Genomic DNA, 11,872 nt, shown 5'->3' with positions numbered 1-11,872 from the left:
TGAAATTAAATGCTTACATATAAAACCAACAAAATTGGTACAAATTCTATATAAGAAAAACTACAAAAAATCTGATGAATTAAATTAAATAAGAGCTAACTAAATAGAGAGATAATCCTGGGTGCCTGAGTGGTTCAGATAGTTGAGTGTCCAACTCTTGATTTCAGCTCATGATCCCAGGGTAATGGGATCAAGCTCCAAGTCAGCTCTGTGCTGACAGTGGAGCCTGCTTAAGATTCTCTCTCTTTCTGTCTCTCTCTCTCTCTTCCCCTCTCCCTCTGCCTTTCCCTCCCACTGATGTTCTCTCTCTCTGTCAAGTTAAAAAAAATAGATATAGATACAGATGGTATAGATGTAGATTAGATATGGATATAGATATAGATATAGATATAGATATAGATATAGAAGGAGATATCCCATGTTCATGGATAGAAGATGCAATATTGCCAAGATGTCAGTTCCTTCCAACTTGATCTATAGATTCAATGTAATACAAGGCAAAATGCCAGAAAAGTTTTGTTTTGTTTTGTTTTTTGGTGGATATCAACAAACTGCTTCTAAAGCTTATATTGAGAGGCAAAAGACCCAGTAGCCAACACAATTTTATAGAAGAATGAAAAGGACTGACATTATCCAACTTTAAGACTTACTATGAAACTATAGTAATGAAGACAGTATGGTATTGGTTAAAAAAAATAGATATATAAATCAATGGAATAAAATAGACTTATATAAACATAATCAACTAATCTTTGATAAACAAAAAGAAATGCAATGGAGCAAATGGTCTTGAAACAACTGGGCATCCACATATAAAAAATGAATCTCATACCCTTAAATATTAACTCAAATGAGTCTCAGACAAAAAAAAAAAACAAAAAACAATGGATCACAGACATAAATTTAGAATGAAAAATGACAAATCTCCTGGATAGGAGATAACACAGAAGAAAAACTGATGACCTTAGGTATGGTAATGACTTTTTAGATACAACACCAAATACACTATTCATGAAAGATAGTTGATAAGCTGGATTTCATCAAAATATTTAAAAAATTTAAAACTTCTACTCTGTTAAAAACAATGTCAAGAAAATGATAAAACCAGCCACAGACTAGAAGAAATATTCATAAAAGAAATATCTGATAAAGGACTGTTATCCAAAATAGACAAAGAACTCTTAAAATTTGGCAATAAAAAACAAACAAAAAGCCTGATTAAAAACTGGGCTGATGATCTTAACAGACATCTCACCATAGAAGTTATACAGGTGGCAAAAAACCATATGAAAAGATATTTTACATTACATGTCTTCAGTGAAACGGAAATTAAAACAACGAGATGTTACTACAAATCTATTAGAATGGCACAAATCTGGGACACTAACAATACCAAATGCTGGTGAGGATGTAAAGCAGTAGGAACTCTTATTCACTATGGATAGAAATGCAAAATAGTACAGCTACTTCAGAAGATGATCTGATGGATCCTTTACAAAACCAAACATGCTCTTACCATATGATCCAGCAATCACATTCCTTTGTATTTACCCAAAGGAGCTGAAAACTTAGGTCCCACAAAACCTGTACATGGAAGTTTACAGCAGTTTTATTCATAGTTGCCATAACTTGGAAGCGACCATGTTGTCCTTCAGTAGGTGAATGGATAAACTGTAGGACATCTGGACAATGGAATATAATTAATTCAGCACTGAAAAGAAAAGAGCTATCAAGTCAAAAAGACATGGAGGAAACTTAAATGCATATTACTAACTTAAATAAGCTAATCTGAAAAGTCTATGTACTGTACGAGTCTGACTGTACAACATCTGGAAAGGGAAAAACAATGTAGGAAAAAGATCAGATGTGTCCATGTAGGTTCATTCGTTGCAACAGGTGTACTAGTCTGATGGAGGATGTTGATAATGGAGGAGATTAGGAATGTATGAGAGTAGTGGTATGGGGGAAATCTCTGTACCTTTTCAATTTTGCTGTGAACCTAAAACTACTCTAAACAAGTCTTTTAAAAAGTGGGAAGCCTTAAAATTGATGTGTAATGCAATTGTGTCAATTTATCTGCAACCTGAAAAGGCGCAGTAGTTATTATCTAAAAGTTTTCTCTTTTGCTAAGTTGCTAAGCTGTACTTTTCCTAGCACTGTGGCTAGAAGAGAGAACAGGATTGTGTGTGTGTGTGTGTGTGTGTGTGTGTGTGTGTGTGTGTGTTTTCTGCACCTGTTACTGTTTCTGGGGCACTAGGTGCTTTTTCAGCTCCAAGACTGGGATATATGATGCAAAAAGAAAACCCAGGAAACTCATTACCCTGTTGTTCTTTGGGTCGCAATATCCTTACTTAGCCTTCCTTCTGTTCTCAGCCTTTCAGAGCCTCTTAAGTGTGTTTGTATATAATGTCTAGGATTTTTAGTTGTACTTAGTGGGCAGAATAGGGAAAAGTGTGTCTAGTCCATTTTTCCAAAATTGAAAATCTCACAATTAATTTTCATTTCCTTTTCTCATTTTAGTATTCAATATATTTCTGTTTAAAATAACAACAATAAGATATCAGGTCACAAGTTGAGTGTCTATACCAAAGAAAGGTATACCATGTGAACTCCATAAATATTCAAAAAATATATGTGTGAGCTCCAAAATACATTTATTCTCCATAAATACTCAACTTCAGTACCAGCTTCCAGCACTTTGGGCTTTTGGTGATTCTCCAGATTTTATCTCTTGATTCTTTGCTAAGGGAGATTTACCCATCAATTTTAGCCCTACTCATCTTTAAATCTGGACTCTCCTTTTCTTTAAGGAAGTGTCCCCATTCTAACCGCCTTCCTTGATACCCTTATAACCCCAACTGGGGCTAGTCAGATTCTAGCCTCTGGAGAAAACACAATGGTTTGGGAGAATCAGACCATTAAGTTTCTTCCCAAAGGTAATAGCTGGCAATTCATATTTCTTGAATGTGTTGCTAACCTTTGAGCAACTTGGTGTATGGCAAGTGTTCAATACACTATTATTGAAATGGGTTCTGATTTACTAAGGACTAAAAGGATAGACATTCCTACTGTCATCACTTCTCTTGTGACATAGAGATAAGAAGATCTGAAATAGTCTACATTTACTAAGTTCTTGTCATTGCAATTCTATTTTAAGTTCTATGTTTGGAAAAAATAGAGCAGGGTGTAAGGTGTTTTTCAGCTCTATTCCCTGCCCTCCATTGCTGGGCTTTGTATAGCAAGATGATTACCTTTATAAATTACATTTCCTATGCTCCTTTGCCAACTGGTTTCCACTTATATTGGAACAATGGAGAACATTGATGGGATATTGGAATGTGGGAAGCCAGGATAATTCCCCCCCACCCCCACCCTCTTTTTGTTTCGGGAGGTATTGGGAAGTGACTGTGATTCTTTAGTGGCTTACAGTTCTTACTGGACAACTTATTCCTCTCTATTCTACATTCCCCATCTGATAGCCTTGGTTCCTGGGTTCTAGAAAGACCACCACTTCTCCTTTTCCCTCGATCTCCAGGAGTGGTGGTGATGCTTTTCTTCAATTACCTCAGTTAAGTCTTCTCTAGGATATCATCCCCGTTATCCCTGAGGTCACACAGGTCATAAGAGGAGGGACTTTTAAACTGTGGCAGTGTAGGAGCACCTGGGTGGCTCAGTCAGTTGAGCATCTGCTTTGGCTGAGGTCATGATCTCATGGGTTGTGGGTCTGAGCCTGGCATCGGGCTCTGTGCTGACAGCTCAGAGCTCAGAGCCTGGAACCTGCTTCGGATTCTGCGACTCACTCTCTGCCCTTCCCCTGCTTGTGCTCTGACTCTCTCAGTCTCTCAAAAATAAATAAACTTTAAACAATTTTAAACTGTGGCAACCTAACCACCAAGCCTTATTCATTTAACCAGCATGTTGCAGTTACATCAAGCCATGGCAGGACTCCCAACCTTCCCAAAATAAAATGCAGAATTGGTCAGTAACTCCCTAAAGTCTTATAGGTAATTCAAGGTCAATCATATATCTGGGTTTTCTTCAATAGTCCACTGTAGATGATATTTTATTTAATAGTAAGTGTGAAACCTAAGGCTATATTAAAAAATGTATGCAGATAAAAGAATTTGAAGTCAGTAATGCTTATCTCCCTATATTATACTAAAGAAATGATACCACGAGTGCTGCTCAGCTTGTATAAACTAACCACAGAGGAGATGAGCTCTATAATTCTTGAAGATATTTTTACCATCTCTCATCCTATTCTTTAGTAAAATTCCATGATACTATGTATTTCTTTCCGTAGAAATGGTGAGGCAAAAACTGTGAAAGCTTATTTCCACATATGCAATCAGAAAGAAATCACTTGTCATTCAGGCTGACCTTTCAGCTTGCTATTAACGTTTCTGTCTCTTAATTTGCAAGAGGTAACTTCCCAATTGTTTTGGGGGAAGCTTTCAATCTGGTTGTCAGCTAAAATAAAATTTTAGTGCATTCTTAGATGAAGTCTTTTTCTCTTGCAGGCTAAGGGTTTATTAATCAATTCCAGGGCTATCTGGATTGGACTCCATTTTGATTTATGTTAAAACTCTAACCTGTCAACATCATGGTTGAACGAATCATTCTCCAGCTTGAGATTTTAAAGGAATATTGAAGACAATGTGACAATTGAGTGTTTTCAAAGAAGAGTCAATAGAAATCAAGGAATTCCAATATATTTCCTTTTTTTTAATAAATACATAAAGCTTTTTACCATTTCCCTCAATATTTTGATTAACATGATAATAGTATCTTTCAGAGCATTATTATACCAATTTTCACAGCCTGATGTAAGGACTCATTTCACAGAAATAATCATGACTAGCATTAATAGATGAATGTCAGTGCCATAACACAACAGCATAAGGCATATTTACACCATCTTAACATACAGAACACCATACACATACACAAAAAGTCACAGATCCAGACAAATAAAATCGATCTCTTAGACAGTTTACATTTATAGGCTTTGCCTGAAACATTTTTTTTTACTTTATTTTTTTTTTGTAATTTTCTTTCCAAGCAACAAACAGATCTTCCCTATGTCATGTGATTTATTTGTAACATTGTGTTCATGCAAAAATAATACTTGTTTTATTGCATTAACATTTAAACAGTTTTGGATTTGGGTCCCAAAACCATCATCTAACATTTTACTTGATGTTGCTTCATCCATATTGTCATTTTAGTTGGAGTGGTATGATGATTTGTTTTCGGTGAGTTACAAAATGACAAACATATCCAGTTGACCACAGTTCAAAAATCAAGATTCTAAGCTTCTGGATCATGCACATTTTACTTTCATTCTTGCAAATGGTTTGAGTCCGATATGCCATTTTGGTTAAACATTTATTTATTTATTTATTTATTTATTTATTTATTTATCTTCTCTTTTCAAAATCATACTTCTCAAAACAACAACAACAACAAAAAAGAATGAAAGAAAATACTGTCCCACATCCACTGTTCACAAAAAGGAAGAGCAGCAAGAATCACACTGACCGTTGTTAGGATATAGTCAGGTGGAGACACCGTAGTGAACATGGAATGTCATTGAAATACTGCAGGAATGTGACTATTACTATAACCCGTACTTCTGCAACAGTTCAGATTGCCACTGGCGTTTGCGCTCTGGAAAATAATCTGGAATGTGGATTTTTTTAAAATCCTGAATACACTTTTTCATTTCTTCTTCCACACTTAGCTTCTCACAGACTTTCTTTTTGGACAGATTTGTTTCCCGGGACTTGCTGATGAGTGTCTGAAAGAGTTCACTGTTTCTGCGTTTGTCGGGTGGGGGCATCCATTGCACAGGTGCTTTTTTGGAAGGGCGATCCAATGTTAAGGTGTTGGGCTGGTGAGCTGTCGCCTGCTGGGCATTGGGTGGGTTGTCCTGGGGAGTGCTCGCCTCTGAGTGGCTGTCACAGCTGGAAGTGGAGAGCTCATTACAGGAAGTCCCACTTTCACTGCCTTTATCTGTGACTTTGTCATGTTTCCTATCTTCATGTTCTTGTTTAGGTGACACTATCTTCTGAGGTGGTCCTAAAATGAGAAAAAAGAAAAAAGAAAAAGTAGAACAACTAAATAAGAAGCGGGAAGGTTAAATTAAATAAGCTTTATATTTTTAAAATTTTAAACCAAGAATATTTATCTTAAAAAAATGTTCTATGTTGTATCCGTTTATATTTGAGGGATTGAATACAACACCTAGGTCTAGTAATGCACCTTGAAACATGCAGCATCCTGGTTAATTATTTATACAATCAAGTGTGGGAGGTTTTCTTAAGTGAGTATTTCTGCCAGAATAGATCATCAATAACTTTATACTAAAACGATTTTTGTTATTGTAGTTACTAGATCCTGAAATCCAACCAGATATCATATGTAAATATTTTGTTAGTCCCATACCTGTTTCATTAGACACTTTGTTCATTTCGGTTCTAATTATTGGGCTAGGAGTCTTTTGTGTATATATTTTGCCACTATAAAAGCAGAAAGTACCATTGCTCTATTTTACAAAGTAGCCGTATTCTTGAGGCCAGAGGTCCAACAGCACTGTTTATGTTTCCAAGTGGGAGACTGGTTTAAATCTTATCCTCAGTCTCTTAATCTTGTTTCCAGTATTTCCTTGAAGAGGGTTATGAAAGTGATGTAAGATATATAGGTGCCTATTATTATGGTGAAAAATCCAGCAGAAATATAGTATTTTCTTAAAATACAAGGCTTATCATTTAAGGTAAATTGCCTAGGAGGACAATTTTCAGAAAGTGATAGTTTGCCAAGATAATTATTTCAAACACACAAACGGTTTATTTTCAAGTGGGAGCATATCTTATTCTTTTTGATTCTGCTGTGAGATTAGGACCTCCATTTAACATTTACTGAACACTACCAGATACCCAGAACTATAATAAAACCTTGATTAACTAAAGCCCAACCACTGAAAACTAGGTTATTCAACTCTTATTTTTCTCTTGTAGTCAACTTTTGTAAACACATTATATAAATCAGAATGGGGAGTGGGGAAAGGCATCAGTGTTTTTAAGCAAAACTGCCCAGACGATTCTACAGCGTTGAGAACGATTGGTCTAATTCATAGGGTCTCAACCTGGGCCACATATGGAATTACCTGGAAAGCTTAGATTATTGATGCCTTGGTCTCAACCCCAGACATCCTAGTTTAATGAGATGGCACCCTAGTTTAATGGCCATCGGGCCATTTAATAGATCCAGGTGATTTCAACCTGTAGCCAAAATTATGAATCTTTCCTCATTCTACTATAATTAAATGAGTTCATAAGCAGTATGAATACTTTATACTACTCAGAAAAGTGAGGAAACAAACCAACTTTAATGAAAAACAATACTCTTCATAAAAGCATGTACTATGGGCAACATGCTATTGGGTGTCATTGCCAATTTTCCCATTTAAAATCAGAAGAAACAAAAGGAGATACTGAACATTTGAGTGGATGAGGTTTGAGTTGGGTAGGATTAAAGATCTAAAATGCTTAAGAACTTTTTGGAATGATGGAAAAACTCTATACCTTGATTGTAGTGTTACAGGACTGTAGGCATTTATGAAAGCTGATAGAATTATATAACTAAAATGGGTGTCTTTTGGTAGGTAAACTATATCTCAATTGACATAACCAAAAGCAAACAAACAGAAACCCTTAAAGAATATGTACCTATTTGAGGGAAGGTCTTAACTAATATTTCACACTTCGTTTGCAATACAGCAAAAGTATAAGAAATGCTGATGCTCGTGAAGGCTTACTAAGAAAGCATACTAATACATTTCAAGAACGTTGCAACCATGAATTAAAGAACACAAAAACAAGCAGTTTTTTTTAAGCCTCTGTCATTTTCTTTTATGCTAAGAGAGAATGGGAGTGGATCTGAGGGATGGGGACAGAGAAGATACACTTGTAGCATTCCTTGTTGCCTTATTCAGGTTCATTCTGAACACTCCTCTGTCCTTAGTGGCTGATGGGCACAAACTATGTCCTCAGACTCCCTTGCCTTCTGGCGTTCAGTCGAATTCAGCCAGTGACAAAGACTGGCAAGACCATGCCCTCACCCCATCCCACCCCCAAGATTTCTCTGACCTGGCTGCTTTCCCGGACTAGGAGGCATAGCCCTGTCTAGCAACTCTCTCCACGTTCCCCCTCTCTCCCTCCCTCTGCCACTCCTATTTCCATATTCTATTAAACAGAGGTTCACATCTTCAGGTCGACAAGCGTTAACCATGTCCACTGTAATCGACATGAGGGTATTGCCACTCTGTTGTAAACTGTCAGTAATTAACGTTCCTAAAATTGCCCAATACGATATCCCTTCTCTTTCTTCTGGGACCCTGACTATTAGACCCACACCGGAACTAACCATCTTTTCCAGCATTATTTATAGGATCAGTATTTTAGTGACATCAGATTTTAGTGGCAATAATACTGAAAAGGATATGGGTTTAAAGTCCTAGTGACCTGGAATCAAATTCTAGTTCTCTGGAAAATAGTCCTGTGGCCTTGAACAAGATGCATAGCTCTGCTAAGCCTCAATTTTCTTATCTGTAAAATGGGGTAGTAGTACTTTCCTCATAGGGTTATTTTGAGATTAATTGAAATACCCTACAAAAGGGTGTAGTGCAATAAATCTCAACAACGAGAGTGTATCATTGATTTCCAGGCCATCTCAGGAGATTTTGAGTTTGCTGAAGGAGCTCTGGGTGGTGGAGGAGGTGCAGAGTCTATTTATATAATTATCTTTATGGGTGAGTGTGACCTCAAACTAGCATGATGCCCACTAGGCCACTCCAAAATAGGATATAAATAAATGCTCTTTACCCTTCCTGTCAATCTCCTTCATTACTTCAACCTGAAATCCCTACAGAAGAATCTATGATTTCATTCCCAATAATGACTAAAGGATTAACTGCAAATGCCCGGGAAAACCAATTTATATCTAAGGATAATTGAATGATGAGAAATCATTTTCTGTTAAGAGGCAGGGGAATAGACCATTTGATAAAGACACCAAAGCAGAAAAGTAATAACATCAGAGTGGAAAACAGGACAGAGAAAGGGTAGTAGGTACCACCAGAGCAAATGCTTCATTCCATTTTGATTCACTGGAAGGAAGATGCTGAAAGACATATGCTAGGGAGGGTACGGAGTTACATAAAGTCCAAGTGTTAGCTAACTAAATTACAAACAATGATTATGCCTAATGGCATTACAATTTATTCATGGAAATAAGCTTCCTCCCTGTCTTTCCAATAAACACACAGACACATATAGAAACCCTACAATACAGCAGATGCAATATATGTATGTATGTTGCAAATGAATTGCTCTTGTAGTATAAGACAGAACATCCAGGAAGACTTCTTTAAAGAAGGCATTAATCAGTTTGGCCAATGGAGTTGTACTGAGTTACCATTATATTCCAGGCACTGTGTTTGGATCTAGAGGAAGTTCATAGTAGGTGCTCTGGTGAAGTTCGTAGTCTATTTTATGATATTTTATAACATTAAGTGTTTGAAATGCATGGACACTTTAGAGTATCTCCCACTATAGATTTTAAACTCTGAAAAGAAGGAAGTGGGAACCTGAATTTATCTTAGGAGCTTCTTTTTTTTTTTTTTTTTAAGAACTTAGAAAAGGTACAGATATTAACCAGAAACAAATATACACTTGTGTTTTTCATTCCTTCCATTTCATAAGCTATCTTTAGGTAATGTGGGCTCACATCAGCAGACCAAAGTGGCTCAGATGTTTATATTATGACTTAAAGAAAAGTGCTTAACTTTACTTTGTCCACACTTTTGAATGTACAGAAGACTATGACAGTTCTCTGTCTAATCAATGCGAGTAACAAATAGACTCCTTTTAATTGATGTCAGAGTTTTTGATAATGCATAACATATTATGTATTATTATTGCTATTTGATTAAGCATACTTTAAGTAATTACTGATAACTTAGTGGATTCAAATTGGGGCTAAGATAAAATAACAATGATTTATGGGCTTTTTATGACATGAAATTTAAGAAAATTTAAATAAATTAAGAGGAAATAATGATTTACTTTAGTTGCTTAGTTTTCTTCTTTTTAATGTTTGCTTATTTTTGATATAAAGAGCACAAATGGGGGAGGGGCAGAGAGAGAGGGAGACACAGAATCTGAAGCAGGCTCCAGGCTCTGAGCTATCAGCACAGAGCCTGACACGGGGCTTGAACTCATGGACTGTGAGTTCATGACCTGAGCTGAAGTTGGACGCTCAGCCGACTGAGCCACCCAAGTGCCCCAAGTTTCTTAGTTTTTTTTTGGGAATGCCTGCTAATTGTAGACTTCCAGGAATAATTTAAAACTTTTATTTTATATCATTCCATTCAATGATCCAAAGCCACATGAAATACTTTAAATACAAGATGAAAAGTAATTTAAATAGCACTAAGTCCTGCATATATGGGAACAGCATATGTCTCAGAAACTTCTCTGTGTCTCTTCAACTAGTAATAAAATAAAACATATACCTAAATGACCTTCTTAAAAGCATTTTGGTCCTGACTTAAAGCACGCATTGGATTTAGTTTAAGAAAAGAAAATGAAGCATGATTTGGTGGGCTTTCTCCCATCACATAAATAAGTTCACCAGTAATTATTAGAATAAGCAACAAATCAATGAATAAGCCAATCTTTTACTTATTGAGGATTTAATATTTAAAAGGAGTTAATTATTCATAAGTATACATTACATATGTATACCTAGAAACTTTCCAAAAAGTATTTGGATAAATCTTTTCATTTGGCTATTTCACATTAAATAGATTAGGATTTTCATCTAGGAGTTGATCATCTTTCAGTGGTAATGACAGACTTACCTAGGAGACCTGCAGGTCAGCTAACTAGGTCATGCATGCCTCTCCACAATTATTATTTTTCATTTTTTCCTTATTTTTTAAGGAACAGTTAGTGTACAACATGCACACACATACGCACACATTATCTTCATTTATTATACTCACATTTTTCTTCAATGTGGGAAAGGCCCAGAAGGTCTGTGTTTGAGCTTGGCTAAGCCACTCTAAGAAAGTATTTTGTGCCCATCATGTAACCACTCTAAAATTTGATTTTTTTTTTGGTTAAAATGTTGGGGTTTGTCCCTAAGATCCTTTATGGTATAAATTTCAGTAATTCTAAATTATATAATGAATAGGAAGGGATTTTCCAGGCAATAAAATTCTAATCAGATTTTAATATATAACAAACACTAAAGAGTTACCATTAATAAAAATTACTTCTTAAAATGTGGAAACAAATTCAATTTCCCCTAAAGCACTTCACAGCAGTACAGAGTTCAAGGATAACTTTCTCTAAGTTTACTGATAGGAAGTGTAGTTTAGAAGACGTTATCAGTGTTTTGTTGTTGTTGCTGTTTGTTTGTTTCATTAACTCTGTTCCTGTCGTGGAAACACAGCAGTGAGAATAACATGTAAAGCAACACAGTGCAGACTGGCGGGGCTCACATCCTAGTTCAACGACTTACCAGGTGTGACTTCCTTGGGTGAGTTTCTTTGGGCCTCTGCTTCCTTACATTTAAACTTCTCGGAGATGTGGCAAGGATTAAATGAGCTAACACATGTAAAGCATTTAGGAGGGGCCTGGCATGTATAAATGCCCAAAATTGTTAATTACTACGACTAGCAAACACAACCCATGCTATTTGTCCATAGCATGGTCTATTTGTTTATCTGAATATTGAGAGGGCTAACAGAAGAACCCACATACTTCCACTCGAATTCTGGCTTTACACAGGCTACCTACGAACA

At 36.1% G+C, this 11,872-nt stretch overlaps 1 protein-coding gene across 1 annotated transcript in view; it reads right to left on the bottom strand.

Annotated features, from left to right (window-relative positions):
- Window positions 1-4,696: 4,696 nt before the first annotated feature.
- KCTD8 (potassium channel tetramerization domain containing 8) overlaps window positions 4,697-11,872 on the bottom strand; it is a 253,418-nt gene continuing 246,242 nt past the window's right edge. The window contains exon 2 of the mRNA XM_045474197.1: window positions 4,697-6,081. Within this exon, the coding sequence (XP_045330153.1) occupies window positions 5,621-6,081 (461 nt within the window). The 3' untranslated portion in view covers window positions 4,697-5,620. The remainder of the gene's footprint in view (window positions 6,082-11,872) is intronic.

Source organism: Leopardus geoffroyi, chromosome B1 (assembly GCF_018350155.1).
Source record: "Leopardus geoffroyi isolate Oge1 chromosome B1, O.geoffroyi_Oge1_pat1.0, whole genome shotgun sequence".
In the NCBI taxonomy this organism is placed as follows: domain Eukaryota; kingdom Metazoa; phylum Chordata; class Mammalia; order Carnivora; family Felidae; genus Leopardus; species Leopardus geoffroyi.
The sequence above is the reverse complement of the archived record's forward strand: the minus strand, read 5'-3'. Positions and strand labels throughout refer to the sequence as shown.